Raw genomic sequence first — 15,531 nt, 5'->3', positions numbered from 1 at the left:
ACCCTAAATGTGTGTGTGTGTGTGTGTGTGTGTGTGTGTGTGAAACTCTTACACACACAGACACACACACGTACTCACACAAACACGCACGTACTAAAATAAACTCATGCCTACACGTGCTCATATTTCAGATCTAAGTTGTCACATGCTCAAACAACCTGTACAGTGGAGTGCAGACTGATATACTCTTGAGGCTGTGTAATGAACATGAGTTAGAAATAAAGTCAGTTTACTGGATGTTTAAATGGACAGTACAATTTCTTCGTAGGCCTACATCAAATTGCAGCATGTGCATGTGAGAAAACTGTGCTAATGTAACAATGGTAAAACAGCAGTGCGCTCATAAGCACAAAAAAGAGACAAAACAGGCTAAAGAGGTGGGCTCAGTGTGATAAGGGCATATTGATTGTACGAGGAACGTTCAACATTTATTTATTTTATTGTATCACCTGTTAACTCAGGTTTTCATGCTTTCTGAAATATATTTCTACAAACTGAATTCACTTTTTTAAAAAAGTCTTCACATGGTCAGAACAACAGCTGTTCATCCAGATTCATTACCTGTCAATGCTTTTACACAAAATGCACTCAAGGGCCACATCTTTCAAAATAAATTAGCAGTGTATGTGTGTGTGTGTGTGTGTGCGCGCGCACGTGTGTGTGAAGTCTCTGACGCCACAAGCTTTAGCACTTCAACCTTTATCCAACATTTTCATGATAACTGATTAGCTTACTGCAGCTGCCAAACTCTCAGAGTCCAGACAAATACAGGAGCAATGAAACATGATCAGGCTGGTTTGATTTGAAATGCGTTGCATGCTTCCAACATGAACTGATAACACATATCTGTTTGTTAACACCATTTTCAAATACAACAAACCAGACAAAAGATAATCTACCATGATTATGGAAAATATTAAGGATTGGTAATCAAGTGGTATCCATTTAGTCCTTATTCCTAAACAAATCATCAGACTTTCCCATATTATGACCTACATGGATCTTTCTGGTTTAAAGGATGTAATTTAAGGGGATTTCAGTGTCTTAAAATGTTAAACTGGTATGCCGCATAAAGTTTAAATCTCTAAGTCTTAACATATGTCCGCACAAAAACAAAGCCATATCCACAAATAAACTGACTTTATAAATGAATACTTTTTTTGCCTCCTTTTTTAAAAGGTTATGTAAGCTTTTAATGCAGATCAGTAGAGATTCCTTTTGAGAGGAATAGGCTACATGGATTTTGACTAAATGTTTCCTAACAGCATTTAATCAACATTTTCACCCTCATTATGTAAGTTTCAATGGTAAAACATGTTTAGTTTAGTCCCCTTTTGAAATAAACTACACTTACAAATAACTTAACAAACTAACAAAACTGAAAGCAATTGATCCTCTAGTTGGCTATTTGTAGCCATAATCATTTGTAGGTCTGTTTAATAAACATACATTGATACAGCTAAACATTTGCTGTGTGGATGTTTATACCTACAGAAAAACAGGAAGGAGAGCTAGTAGACATAAGTCATGGTGAATAAACAAAAAAAGCATTTTTAAAGGTAGTCCGCTCTAATGGTTTCTTTGTAGTGAAGAAGAAGCGATAACCAGGCTGTTAGTTAAGAGGGGAACCAGATGGCTTGACTGATTGAAGATCAATGACTCTTAGAGCTTTGTCTCAACACTTTTTCATTACAGGAGTGTGGAGGTGTATGCAACAAAGAAGAAATAATTACCTGGTTAAAAAACCGGAGGGTACAGTATGTCATAAATATGCCTTAAAAATACATAGTAAGTGAACACAACTCAGTGTTTTGTACTCAGACCTCTGTCTCTAACCTTGTCATCAAATGTCTCTGCGGTTGCCTAAAAATGATTAAAATAAGCAGCCGATTTCAAAGTTTAAACATTCCTGGGGAGATGCCTTAGTTGCAGCTGGGTTTTCGAAAACAATACAGCTCTTATTAGGATTGCAGTGTCATCATCCAAGATAAACCCCCTTTGAAATGACACGTGATGATTTCATACCTCTATCAGAATAGATAGAGGTGTGTTATTGAGGTCAGTGTTCTCAGTTACAAAAAAGAGAGCTATTTCTTATTTGTCAAACATCATACAGAGGACAGAGGAAGGCTGTCTTTAAATTCTTAAACCCAAATGAATAAATCAATGCACAGACTGAGAGTCGGTATAACTTCTGTTCTCTACAAATCATAGAAAATCTAAAAATGTCAGATGGCTTCTATTACTACAATACCTGCTAAGTGATAACTAAATTGTTCTATAAATTGGAATGATTACATTCATACAAATGTTTTTTCTTTGAACTGACCTCATTATCTGACCGGCTGCATCCATCATGGTCCCGATAACTACGGGTCCTTGGGGCCTCCTGGAATGTAACCATGTGACCATTTTATCGTTTCAGCTCGCCGCAAAATGTGCATGTGCCTGCATGAATTGTGTGCAACCATTTGTATACAGAGAGATATCTTCAGGATATGTGACTTATTCTCTATCTTTGAAGATAGTGGAATTAATGTGATTACTGTGCAGAAGTAAGGATTCAGTATGTTGCATCGCCGGAGGTTCTTTCTGTCTCATTGTATTTACAGCTCAAACTCAAGTTATACCTCAAAATACGTTGTGTTGCACACATCCACAGTCTTTGAGTTATTAATAGTTCAATACAATATGATGAGATGTGATGCGATTGGAAGTTGACGTGGTATACAACACTTTGTCGCCTTGAGGGGATTTGTCTTTGGTTCCAAATGATCAACCAAGTAGCTGCCCTCACAGTATCATTAATCAATAAAAACTAAGAGCAGTTATATTAAGTACAAAATGTATCTTTATCTGAATCTTAAAATGTTCTGTTTTATTGTATTGTGTATGTATCCTGTGTTGACCTGTCGAGGGACTGCAGATGGAAATTAGCAAACTGCTATAATCTGGTACGAAGCATCTTTTCTCTGTGAGATTAATGTTATTGTTTGTACATGGTCCCTGACAACTAAACTAATAAACTAAACTAAACTGTATTGCACTCTGATCAACTTTACATAAGCTCATTACTTAACATATCACCTAACATGGACACTACCCGCAGGAAGGGACAGAGTCGTCTGTACTTCCTGAGAAGGCTGGGGTCCTTCAACATCTGCAAAAAGCTGCTGCAGATGTTCTACCAGTCTGTGGTGTCCAGCGTCTCACTCCTCATCTGCACTGCTGACCTCAGAGTCAGCCTCCAGTTGGACACTTTAATGCATATTGATAGTCACCTTACTGAGCACTGGTCACTTTAATGATAATCACCCTAATCATGTCTGGTTTCATCCTACTGTATTGTTATGCTATATCTGTAATGGTTGGCATGATCACCCTAACTAGGTCAAGTTTCACTCTATTGTCTTTGACATTTAATGCTAATCTGCTGCTCAATCGTTGGGTACTTTAATGACAATCACCCTATCACTCCTGGTTTCACCTTATTGTTTTGGATACTTAATGCTAATCACTGCTCCTTTATGTTGCTGAGCATTTCAATGGCCCAATCTGCATCCCTAACTGTCTGCATTGACTGTTTAATGACTGTACTCACACCTCTGACACTACCTCTCTATCTATCTATCTATCTATCTATCTATCTATCTATCTATCTATCTATCTATCTGTCTATCTGTCTGTCTGTCTGTCTGTCTGTCTGTCTGTCTGTCTGTCTGTCTGTCTGTCTGTCTGTCTGTCTGTCTGTCTGTCTGTCTATCTGTCTATCTGTCTGTCTGCCTGTCTGTCTGTCTGTCTGTCTGTCTGTCTGTCTGTCTGTCTGTCTGTCTGTCTGTCTGTCTATCATTCGCTTATCTATCATGAATGTCAGTGTTGCATTATTTTATAACTTTAAAATCTTAAGATATGTCCTGCAAATTGATCAACCATAAAAAACAAAAAACAAAAAAAAACACTCACAATGGTTTGTACTGCACACTTTATAAGTCCCATACAATAATGCAATAACACCTAATGGCTTTTTGAACTTTTTCCTCTCATTGCATCAATTACTCAGCAGTATTTTTGCATGTTCACAAAGTAATCCCAAAACAAATAAAGGAGGCAGTGAAAGCTGTATCTTTTCAAATGTATTATGTAATGGTTGTTTGTGACTATTATAGGTCATTCAGTTGAACACAGACAGGTCTGACTCCTGTGAGATAGTCAATGATTCCTTCTTGTACAAATGTATCAACTCTGACCATCAAGGCCAGGCGGTTATTGCAATAGTTATTACACAATTAAGCTGCTGTGAACAAAAAAAAAAAAAAAAGAAGAAGATCTGGTTCTGTTATTACAACACTGAAGCCAAGAATGACAACATCAAACAACAAGAATCCCCAGAGAACCAAGAGTAATTCCTTCCCGTCCAAGTTAATGTAACCAAACAAGTGTACTGACTTTTTATGGGAAGTCCTGAAGAGTCTGACGTAAGTCAGAGTGTCAGACAAATAAATTCCTCAACTGACAGGTCCAGCTAATTGATCTGCAGCACCTTGAGCTGTTTCACAACAAACTGAGACACACAACTTGAAAGTGCAGATATTGAACTGGTTTTACTGCACATATTATGCATTTTCTGCTTCTACCAATTCTCACTTTAGATTATTTAGGAAAACTACATAAGCTTCCAGAGTTCATGTGTTGCTTGAGTTATTATGTTGCTTGGGTTCTGATATTGGTTGTCTCTTTTTCCAGGTTCTTTTACTGTTGTTTGTTTGTTGTTGTTGTTGTTGGTTAGAAGCATCCATGAGGTGCTTTGTTGTCACGTTTTTTGTTGTGTGACTTCCGCTGCTTTGTTGTGTCATGTGTGCTTCTGCATGTGTTAAAGCACATATTATAATTATTTATTGGGTGGAACACACAGGGAAGTACTGTTCACTCACGTGCTTTGTTAACTTACTGCACGTCTTTCATGATAGTAGAAGTTTCCTGTGTGGTTTACTGGAGCATGAGATCTGACAGGAACACAAAGCCAGAGAGCTAACTATCCCCACCCTGACTGCATTGTTGGAAGAATAAGAGACACTCATCTTCCCCAGCAGACACTTTCTCTGTTATTAGTGATGGCAATTATGTGTAGAACTTATTTAGATCTCAAAGCCTGCCAAACATCTTCAGAGCATAATTTTCTGCAGCCTAACATGGGGTTTCTGTCAGTGGTTTAAAAGAAGTTTGATTGGGAAAGGTTTTTTTCGGACACAGAAATGTTAAGAGCTGTCTTGGAAAGAACGTTCTAATTGTATAATTTTTATAGTGAATTTGCTTAAAGGAATATATCATTTCAACCAAAGTAAATAATCATTTTGCATTTACTTTTGAAGATGATTTTGTTGACAAATTGTTCAGCCATGTTCAACTATACTGTTGTGAACTGACTAACCACACAAACATCAATCTACATATAGCAATAGCAATAACAAATATGTGCAATATAGGGTCAATGGGCAGTTGTGCAAGAAGGTACAGGATAGTGTTTGGTATGAAACATCTGTCTTACATTAGAAATAAGATTGGATAGTATAAATAGAGCATGTGTAAGGTATTTCTAAAGGTCTGGTACCAAAACATTGACAATATATTATGTCAAGTTAACCAGTGCCAGAGATCGCCTGCAACTTCATGACGGACTTGTTCCTCTTTTGTTATTACTTATTAGATAAATAGAGACTCATTTAAAAAAAATCCTAGACCAATGAAAGACTTTTAATAGTGACTAGTTTTTAGCCCGTTTACATGGGACTCAGTGGAACAGGGAAGGATTGGAGACCTTGATCACCCTAGCCTTGACAGTCACTCAGGGACACAGGCGGGACTGGACGGTGTCCAGCGTCACAAGCTGAGCATTCCTGTCCCCTCATGGCCTTTCAAGTCCACCTGCTCTACAATCATACACATGACCAGTGTACAGTTAAGGACAAATGTGGGACAACTCTTATAAGTTTGTCTGAGAAACTTTGTTAAACACTGTTTATGCATTAAACTACGCATTCTAAGTAGAGAGTTTGAGGTTAAAGTCCTTTTCTCAGTCAAGGTAGTATATATATATGTAGTTATATTCTTTTTTGTTTGAACATTGGTATCCTGCTGTAACCTTCCCTCTAGTAACACCACAGTCAGACTTTGCCCACACCCTCCAGCAGCCACTCCAGGAACTAGTCTGTTTAAAGGTAACATACCTTCAGTAAATGTCATGCTCTCTGTCACAGAAAGTTTCCAAGATTTTAGATAGGTATTTACTTCTCTGCTAACTTCCCTGTTCCTCTTCAGTCTGATTAGCAGAAAAATAAGAGTTACACTGAGATAAAAGTGTAAACATGTTGCTGAATTTGAAACGCTAGGGGGGAGGGGATCTCTAAAAATTTTTTTTTTAAAAAAGCTTCTATGACAACATTTTAATCCTGAATGAAAAACACCATTAAAGACGTACCCTCCTGTTAAACCAAGAGCAGCTGACTATTTTAGCTGTGATTTTAAAGTGAGTTAATGAAATAAAAAATGAATAGTTGTTCGGGACATGACAAGTTGACAACTCTTTTTCACTGAGAGGAGGTGGGTAGCATTGTTTATAGCGTGCATGTGCGTGACACACAGAACAGCGTGCAGCTACAGAGGTGAGGTCAGTCATTCCCTTTACCCCTGTAGGCAGTCATCATTCAATCAACCTGCCAGTATTTATTTTTTATTATTTTTTCTTTCATAGTAATCGTAAAACTTGTAATAATCAAATCTGTCATGCACTTCAAACATCTTAAGTTCCTGGGTAGTAAGGGAGAGACACACGTTACTTTGATTTCACGATCAGAATAAAACATGTTGGTACAGATCATTAAAGATTAAAACACTCTGTGTGAAAAGTGATCAAAGTCCAAGAGAAGGATAACTTTGTTCTTAATCATGGGTGTGTCTAACAGTTTTCTGCAGGTAAAAAGGCATCGGGCAAACAGGTCACAGAGACGCTGAACTCTTACCTTAATAAACAAGGCTAAAGGTGGCAAGTCTACAAGTGGATGATTGTTTTTTTCTAACTTCATTTCCCACCTGCAATTTACCAAACTAAGAATCACTTCCTGGATTTCCTGTTTGAGTAGTTCTTTTTTTTTATTAGTTTATGTTAAGGAAGAAAAACGAGGATATACAAAATATTTTTCCCTGTTCCTTGCCAGGAATCTTCACAAAGATAATACAAAGTTGTTCCTGTCTGCAGCAAAAGGAGCCCACAGAGCTACCGTTGCAGACTTTGTCCAAATTCGTCGGCATTTAAAAATGTTTTGCTCTCAGTTCTCTGGCTCAAAACACATTTTTCACAAGCTCAATCCTATCTAAAGGTTGTTTGACATAGTCTTTGGGGCCCATTTTTTCCTGACAGACATCGTTTGTGATAAAAACTCAACACTTAGGCGCCTTGGCCTGATCAACCCTCTTATCTACAGGATTTGATTCATAGAGGTTGAATGTGTTTACATCCTAGAGGGTTTCATGCTGTATTTTAGTGTGTGAGTGTGTGTGTGTGTGTGTAGAGGTGATAGAAGTGTGCTTGTGAACACACACTTTTCTAACTGTGATATGTTTCTAATATCTAAACTGTTATAAGAAACAAGTAAAATAAAAATGAAAGAAATAACATAGTAAAGTAACATTGTGCAGGGTTTTCTCTCTTCCATGTCCATATTTACTCTTATGCACTTGGTGTAATACACCAAATGTGCACGTGGGCTTTTAAATATACAAACAAGAAAACAAGCTTTGTTAAAGGTCAAACAGTCCACACAGAACCAACCAGCGTCACTGATTCCATCTGTGTTTTTGACTCTGAAAGCTCTTCAAAGGTTATGCATGGAGCAGATGTGACACAACTCTTTGGGTTTCCTACTGTGAGGCAATAAGGAACATTTACAGACCAACAACAGCGTAATGAAATATGCATTCATACTTCTTTATAATCATCTTCACAGTTCCTCATTCATGAGCTGCTGGTTTCTCTTTTGTCTCTGAACATACCTCACAGCCATGCAGTGGAGGATTGTGTATCACTTGGGCCTTTAGCTGAGGAAGAATGAAGGCAAATTCTTTGTTGAGTTGAAAGAACAAAGATGCTTCTTTCAAAAAAAAAACACACACAACAGGTGTTTGAGGGACGTTTCTAAGAACACTAAACCACAATAAGGAAATATATTCTATAAAATCTTCCTCCAAAAGTTGCTTTAAATATAAGTCTCTTCAAATATAGGGATCAGGAAAAGTACAAAAACCTGTGTGTGTGTGTGTGTGTGTGTACATTTGTGTATGTGTGACTGCAATCAGGGAGTATGCAGCATCAGTAGACTTTCACATGACAAAACTTGGTTTCACACTAATTATTTCTAGTGAGATAAAGTGTTGTCAATTAGGTATATCAACTTAACCTTATAAGGAAATAGTAATGGCAGCTTGGGTTTGAAGCAACAAACTTAATTATTTTGAAAATTAACCTGAAATATAGGGGCAAGGTGTGCAAAAGCTGGATTGGCTATTTAAGTTTGATGTGTTTAATCTCTCTCATTTTGTCTTAAAAGATTTTTGTTGTTCGTTTTGTCTTCTGTTCCATGACAATGAATGTACTCATTAAGCACTCTGATCCTGGTACGTTTAAATTCCTGGTGTCATGTAAGCCCCCGCAGGCCGGGAATGAAAAAAAAAAAAAGAGATCAAAATTGTGAAACAATCCTTGTGAGCTGGTTTAGCTCAGTGGGTAGAGCAGGTGCCTCATGTTCAGAGAATACGGTCCTTGTTACTCTTGTGAAGTTCAAAGAGAGGACAGCAAATTCTCTACGGGAGACAAGACTTTAAAGACAATGTGTTGGTCACTTGAGCAACTAAATTCAGTAAGAGAAGCCCTTTATGTCGTCCAACTGCTCAGTTCAAAACAAGGCTTCATTCTCTGTACAATATTGACAGCATTTTGGAGATGTTGAAATAAACACAATGGCAACAATGGGATAGCGAGTTTCTTCTCTTGTTTCCATTGTTTTCAGTTCAGTTTAATAGACCACATCCTGTCGCCCACATCAACACCTGTGAGTGTTTGTATGCAGCTTTGTAAACCAAATAATACTTCTCTTTACTATGCTATTTGCTTATTCTGTGATATACCATACTATACAAGAAAAGCTCATATGTCATTTAGAAAGTCTGTAGAAAGAGAGATAAGATATGACTCCTCTGTAGGATTGTATTGCAGTCATAAATGACTCGAAGTCAACAGATAAAAGCCAATATCACATTTAAAACGTCCTCTTTTCCTGAAAAGGAAGCAATTCAGTATATACTCATCTTTCCTTCAGCAATACGTAATGAATTGCTCAGACTTTTTCAACATGTCATCTAAGTATTTAGATAAGTGCTGATTGTTTAATATGAAGGTGTGTAACCGTAGACAATATTATGAAGCAAGCTTAGTATGACATAAACTCCCTGTGTGTGTGTGTGTGTGTGTGTGTGTGTGTGTGTGTGTGTGTGTTTAATTACAATTCTCATGCACCTTTATGACGATTGAATATTTATCACGTGTTGTGGTTATGAGTATTCTAGGCCATCTGCTTGTTTTGCTTCCTCCTTCTTTAAAGTATTGTCGTCTGGGAACAACTGGTTTGACAAGTGTTAAAAAATCTAAAATGTTCCCATCTAATTATACGTGTTGCATTGTAAGGTGTTTTACATAATGGTGTTGAACATAATGGGTGTGTACCAAGAAGAGTTATGAGAATGAGTGCTACCTTCCCGAGGGATAAATCTGTCTCTAGATTTATTAAACTCATACTTGCTTGCCAATAAAACTTAATGTGAACATTCCTTGAGACTTGGAAAGGTACCAAAATATATAGAATGATGCAGAACCTTACCTGACCTTTGGACTGAATAAGTTCAGAAGGGTTTGTAAATTTCTCTGAATAACAGGATTCAGGTCTTATACTATCTCTGTATGGGTGTGTGTGTGTGTGTGATTTCTTAACTTTGCTTTTCTTAACTTCTTAATTTTTTATACTAAGTGTCGCCTGGATTACCTGCCAAAGTACCTGTTTTTATGATGCATTCTTAAAACAGAAACATGACTACATGGTGTAAAAAAAACCCCACATGAAAACATTATAATTACAGCCAGACATGCTCTTATACTTGGGGTTAGAGACGAGTATGTCTGTATTTGTCGAATGGACTGTGGGCTCGGTGACACAGCAACCATCCAGCTTAAACAGCCCAGAGAGGACTAGGTTAAAGACAAGATGTGTTGTCATTGTAAGACAATACGTAAGTAACATGTATTAGAAACATGATATCAGCCTGACAGGGCTGTCATAGTGGCCTTGTGGTATCAAATGTGATTATCGTCACATAAGACCAGAATTCTCTCCGTAACTGTAATTAAGATAAAGTGTTCAGATTGATGTATTGTTATATCTTTTGTTTATGCCCCATATTTTCAACTCTGTGAGTCAAGTAACAAAACAGTTCGAAAAAAGCTCTCACATTTTTTTTTAACCAAGAGTTAGATGATTTCTGTTTAATGCACAGATAAAGGGGCCAAGTGGCTAAACTAGATTATCTTAAATCTTTCAAATAAACAGCTAGCCACAGTCAACAATGATATCATGATACAACAAAATAGCATTCTTACCAAGTAAATAAGAAAAAAGAATAAATAAAGAAATCTTGAATCTTGAATCTTGAAAAATGCTTTTGTTCAAAATATTAATTACTTAATATAAATTAAGTCACTATGTGTCCTCTTAATAATAATGGTCCTATTATTAGCATTTAGTCCTTCTGGATAAACACAAACTTCACATAGTTTATTCTTTGCATCCTGATACTTACACCCTGTCAAAATCCAAAACATGATCCAAAGAAGTAGCATGTAAACTAAAATAATACGCCAAATTTAAAGGAATACATCCACGAGTTTATCCGCCAGTTCACCCGGACTCGCACTCGCCCACTGCATCAAAAAGAGAGGATTTCAACAGTGCTGCACGGCTGCCATCTGGCGGCGGGGCTACATTACTACACTATAAAATAAAAGCAAATATAAATAGATAATTATAAATATGATTACAAACTCTCTATTATTCTGCGATTACGTGTTTTACTACGCAACCTGAATAGCACATCAGTGTGTGTTTTATCCATGGATTATCTCGATCCACAGGTGCGCCTGTCCCTTTAAAGGAGCCGGAAACGACTCTCAGCGCCCAATAGCGGCGCGTAAACTGAACACTGTTATTGTCAGCAAGTAGAAGCTAAGCTAGTTTAAAGCTAGCGTCAGCCGGTGAGCTATTCGTTAACGGTCACAGAGGGTTGAAATACGCTAACGATTGCAACGGTTAACGGTCGTCCTCACCGGCTCCGGTTTTACGTCTACAATGGTGAGTGTCAGTAACCTGTTAGCTGTGTGAGAGATGGTCGGTCTCTTCTGTCTCAAAGCTGAAGTTGGTTTCGGATTTTCTAAAAGTTTGAAGTAGGATCCCCTAATGTGTATGACCTGAGTAAATGACTCGTAATTAAATTATCTTATGCTGAATTGTGACCTACAGTTACGTAGTTAGTGTCATTATTATTGTTAAAAATGTTCTGCTGGGAGTGTGATAAAACGATAATCATGTCAGAAAAGTCATCCTCACAATATACGACAGACCTATATTTATCTGTGTCAAACGATCTATAAATAAATACAGCAATTATTAACAAGTAACTACATTTACACGTAATGATAATAAATTGAGACTTCAAGTTAATACAGGTTGTTAAAAGTCATCACTCATACAGGATGCTGTGAGCATCCTAACATGCTACAGATCATAGTGAAGTGAGTTAAACGTTCTATGCAAGATTGCCCCCCCCCCAAAAAAAAAAAAAAAAAAACAAATGCTGCAAATGTAAAGTCTGTCAGTGTAACAACGTTTATCAGATATGTTAATAAAAAGAATAAACATCTAAATGATCTTTATGGAACTAATCTACAATTAATTTATTAAATTTATATAACTATTTTTTGGCCTTGTTTTTACATCACTGTTTTAAGAACAGCGACTATCATTTACAAAATTTGGCCATAACTCCATTGATGTAAACCTTATATAAATAATTAAAAACTTACAGCTCCATCTTTTTTAAGTGCCTCTGCAGCAAGGTGTTTCAATCGAGATATTTAAAATGTCTTTAAAATACAAAGTTATAAAAAGCATGTAATGTTTTGCACAGATCTCACCTCTCCCTTTTGAAAAAATGGGAATCAGATATACATTTTAAAAATGCAATTTCAGGTAAACTGCAGGTAAAGTTGATGCACACTTGATGTGGTGACTCTCCATGTGTTAGTTGGTCTAGTCTAATCCCACTTAACAGTAAGTCTGAGGGGTCTTAGTACGTATGTATTATGCACAGTTGGAAAAGTGTGTGCTAACAAGCACGAGTGAATACACACTTCTATCACTTTTACACACACACACACACACACACAGCATGAAACCCTCTAGGGTGTAAACACACAATTCAGCCTCTATAGTCTTATCAAGTGTAATAAGTATTATAAATTATCTTTCAACATGAAACCAACTTCCTTACGACAAAAGTTTATTAACACACATTAAAAAACGGAATAGTGTAATAAAGTACAACACTTATAACTGGTCAGTTTTTCTTATTTGTTGTCATGTTAACTCTCGACGCCATATTTGTCAAAGTGTCTCATAATAATGCCCAGCTCCAGCTCCACTGTCCCCATGGCCTCGGTGTGAAGTCTGTATCTGTCCGCGCCGCTGTAGACCAGGTCCGGGCTCCGTAACTGGGGACCTCCGCCGACAAACATTTGCGACAACTGTTCTTGCCACGACCCGAGGGGCCTCCACGTCACACAGTTTATCCGGTGATGTCCGGGGCTCGACGGGACGTGGCAGTAACCGTAACCGTACATTTGGCAACGACCGAACGAGTCTTGGTGCCACACTTGTAGGTGAAGCTTTGGCCAGCCCTGGAGTCCTTTGGTAGCGTAGTGCAGATCTATGGGGTGACTCCAGTACGCCATGTCTCCTGTTTGGGGGAGATCCACTTGAGTCTGACCCTCTTTAAGCCCGGAGAGAAGACGCCATGCTCCTCCTGTATGAACTCCCCATTTGCAGAAAAGACTGTTCTGCGGGAAACCAGTTGCCCCTACGATCTGCCCAATAATGTGAAGCTCGGCCATGTCGTAGAGGTTTCCTTACACAGAAACATGCGGCGGACAAGCTCTCCTGGTCCTTCGTGTTTAAACAATAGTTTAAACGACTAGTTTACCTGCTAGCAGTTGCTAGCACCACCGCCTGCGTCTCCTTGGTAACGCCTTGTGTTAGCTGAGGCAACATTTTACCCTGAGCTCTGTCTCTCAGGCAGCATTTCCTTCCTGTCGAAGTTTTTCACAGAATTTACAGAGTAAATGTACATAAACCACACATTATGCTACACCGTTGATTGTCTTCACAACAACACCATTTCAAATTAGCTAGTTACATTACAAAAGAAATGTACCATACAACAAATTACAAACTGCTGCCTGACAGGCAATACGGAGGGGAAAAAATACCGAACTTTACGTTTGACGTCTTTCCTCTAGTATGATTTTAAAACTTGAAATTTTGAAACAATATGAAAAAAAGGCAATGTATTTTAAATAACTCATCGCGATCATCCAGTAATGATATGTATCACTGATAATACTCTTACTGTTGTGAGTCCAAACTTTGACTAATAGTATATACTGTATGTTTATGTATATAACCAGGTTGTTCAATATAAGGACCACCTTTATTTAACAGTATAACAATGCAGCCCCAACTGTTGGTTGTAATGTAAAATCAATAATCTGGCTATAAACATTAGAATATATCTATCAACACTGCATAATAAAGCTGTTGTTTATGATGCACTTGAAGTCGAACTGGCCTCCTAAATGTGGCCAGGGACTGAACTCATTGAGCACACAAAAAATAACTTGAACTTCATATTTTTGAAATAAACGTTTTCACAGTCTTCTTACTCTCCCCCTACACAGTCCGATCCAACTCTAGAGAGGCATTTTAAGGGCCACAGGGAGACTGTGACGAGCGTGGACTTAAGCTGCAACATGAAACAGATCGGTAACTTAAACTTCATATTTCCACATGTTCTTGTTTTTTTCTGTTTTATTGTTTTGTTTTGTTTTGTTTTTATCACCAGTTTGCTGATATTCTTTCTTTGTTATCTATGTTTCTTGGGATCATACGCAATATTTGTGATTGACTCCTCTCTGCATCCTCGTCTTCCAGCCACGGGCTCCATGGACTCCTGTGTGATGATCTGGAACATGAAGCCTCAGATGCGAGGTTATCGTTTTGATGGACACAAAGATGCTGTCACATCCGTTCAGTTTTCTCCCTCGGGTCACCTGGTGGCCTCTGCCTCAAGAGACAAGACTGTACGTCTTTGGGTTCCAAGCATGTGAGTTCTATTATGCCATTATCATTGTTTTCAATGAGGCAACTCACACAAAAGACAGTGACTCATAAAAATGACAAAAGCACACATTTCTCAACACCCACAGTTTTGTTGTATGTTGTTTTTTATGCGTGTGTCTTTCTACAGGAAGGCTGAGTCAACGGCTTTCAGGGCTCACACTGCCACCGTGCGCAGCGTGAACTTTTCTGCCGATGGACAGACTCTGGTCACAGCCTCCGATGACAAGACCATCAAAGTGTGGACAGTCCACAGGCAGAAGTTTCTCTTCTCTCTCAACCAGCACATCAACTGGGTCCGCTGTGCCAAGTACGAAAAAAAAAACCCACACAAAAGGCGCACTAAGCCGTTTACGCATGTGCACTCCTGAACATTCCCCCCAAAAATGCCCCTGATATCTGAGTTGTTCGTTCACACAAGAGCCACCACGATCCTTATCGGACGGGAGGGACGGAGGTGAACAGAAAAAAGGAAGCAGTTTCATAAATTGCACGTAGACTGCACAGGTCGCAGAATATAAATGTCACCTACATGCTTGCTCACAGGGAATTTTCCTGAATATTTCCTGCTGCTATCATCGCATCAGTTCAGATGTTTATTACGCTCTTTGTTATACTTGTTCCATTCAAATGATCAGACATTCTTATACACGTCTGAGTACACTTTGTTTTGTACATTTCTGAATTCACTTTTTTATACATTTCTTGCAGGTTTTCTCCTGATGATCGTTTGATCGTGTCGTCCAGTGATGATAAGACAATAAAGCTGTGGGACAAGAATAGCCGAGAGTGCATTCATTCTTTCTACGAACATGCTGGGTGAGCAATTTGTACAAAAAAAGGTTTCACAGAAAAAATACTATAATAAGAGAGGTTGTGATTTGTGTGCCTTTGTGAGGATGCAAAGCAGATTCCATATTTTTGTGAGGTTGTGTTCTTTTTATAGAATGGTGACAAATCAAAGCAGTATCTGCTGCATTGAAAC

The 15,531-nt window shown here is 38.1% G+C and overlaps 2 protein-coding genes across 2 annotated transcripts in view; one reads left to right on the top strand and one right to left on the bottom strand.

Annotated features, from left to right (window-relative positions):
• The first annotated feature begins 11,093 nt into the window (after nt 1–11,093).
• The window catches only part of poc1a (POC1 centriolar protein A), a 38,043-nt gene continuing 33,605 nt past the window's right edge, over nt 11,094–15,531 (top strand). The window contains exons 1-5 of the mRNA XM_079341539.1: nt 11,094–11,447; nt 14,108–14,192; nt 14,361–14,532; nt 14,677–14,856; nt 15,258–15,365. Of these exons, the coding sequence (XP_079197665.1) occupies nt 11,445–11,447; nt 14,108–14,192; nt 14,361–14,532; nt 14,677–14,856; nt 15,258–15,365 (548 nt within the window). The 5' untranslated portion in view covers nt 11,094–11,444. The remainder of the gene's footprint in view (nt 11,448–14,107; nt 14,193–14,360; nt 14,533–14,676; nt 14,857–15,257; nt 15,366–15,531) is intronic.
• b9d2 (B9 domain containing 2) lies at nt 12,638–13,424 on the bottom strand. The gene has a single exon (XM_079341540.1). The coding sequence runs from the start codon at nt 13,262–13,264 to the stop codon at nt 12,737–12,739; it is 528 nt and encodes a 175-aa protein (XP_079197666.1). The 5' UTR covers nt 13,265–13,424; the 3' UTR covers nt 12,638–12,736.

This window comes from Symphodus melops (assembly GCF_947650265.1).
Source record: "Symphodus melops genome assembly, chromosome: 4".
NCBI classification, from domain to species: Eukaryota; Metazoa; Chordata; class Actinopteri; order Labriformes; family Labridae; genus Symphodus; species Symphodus melops.
Note: the sequence above shows the minus strand (reverse complement) of the source record. Positions and strands in the feature narration are given on the sequence as shown.

Coding starts and splice junctions, on each gene's coding strand:
- b9d2 (XM_079341540.1), bottom strand. CDS start 13,264: ATGGCCGAGCTTCACATTATTGGGCAGATCGTAGGGGCAACTGGTTTC.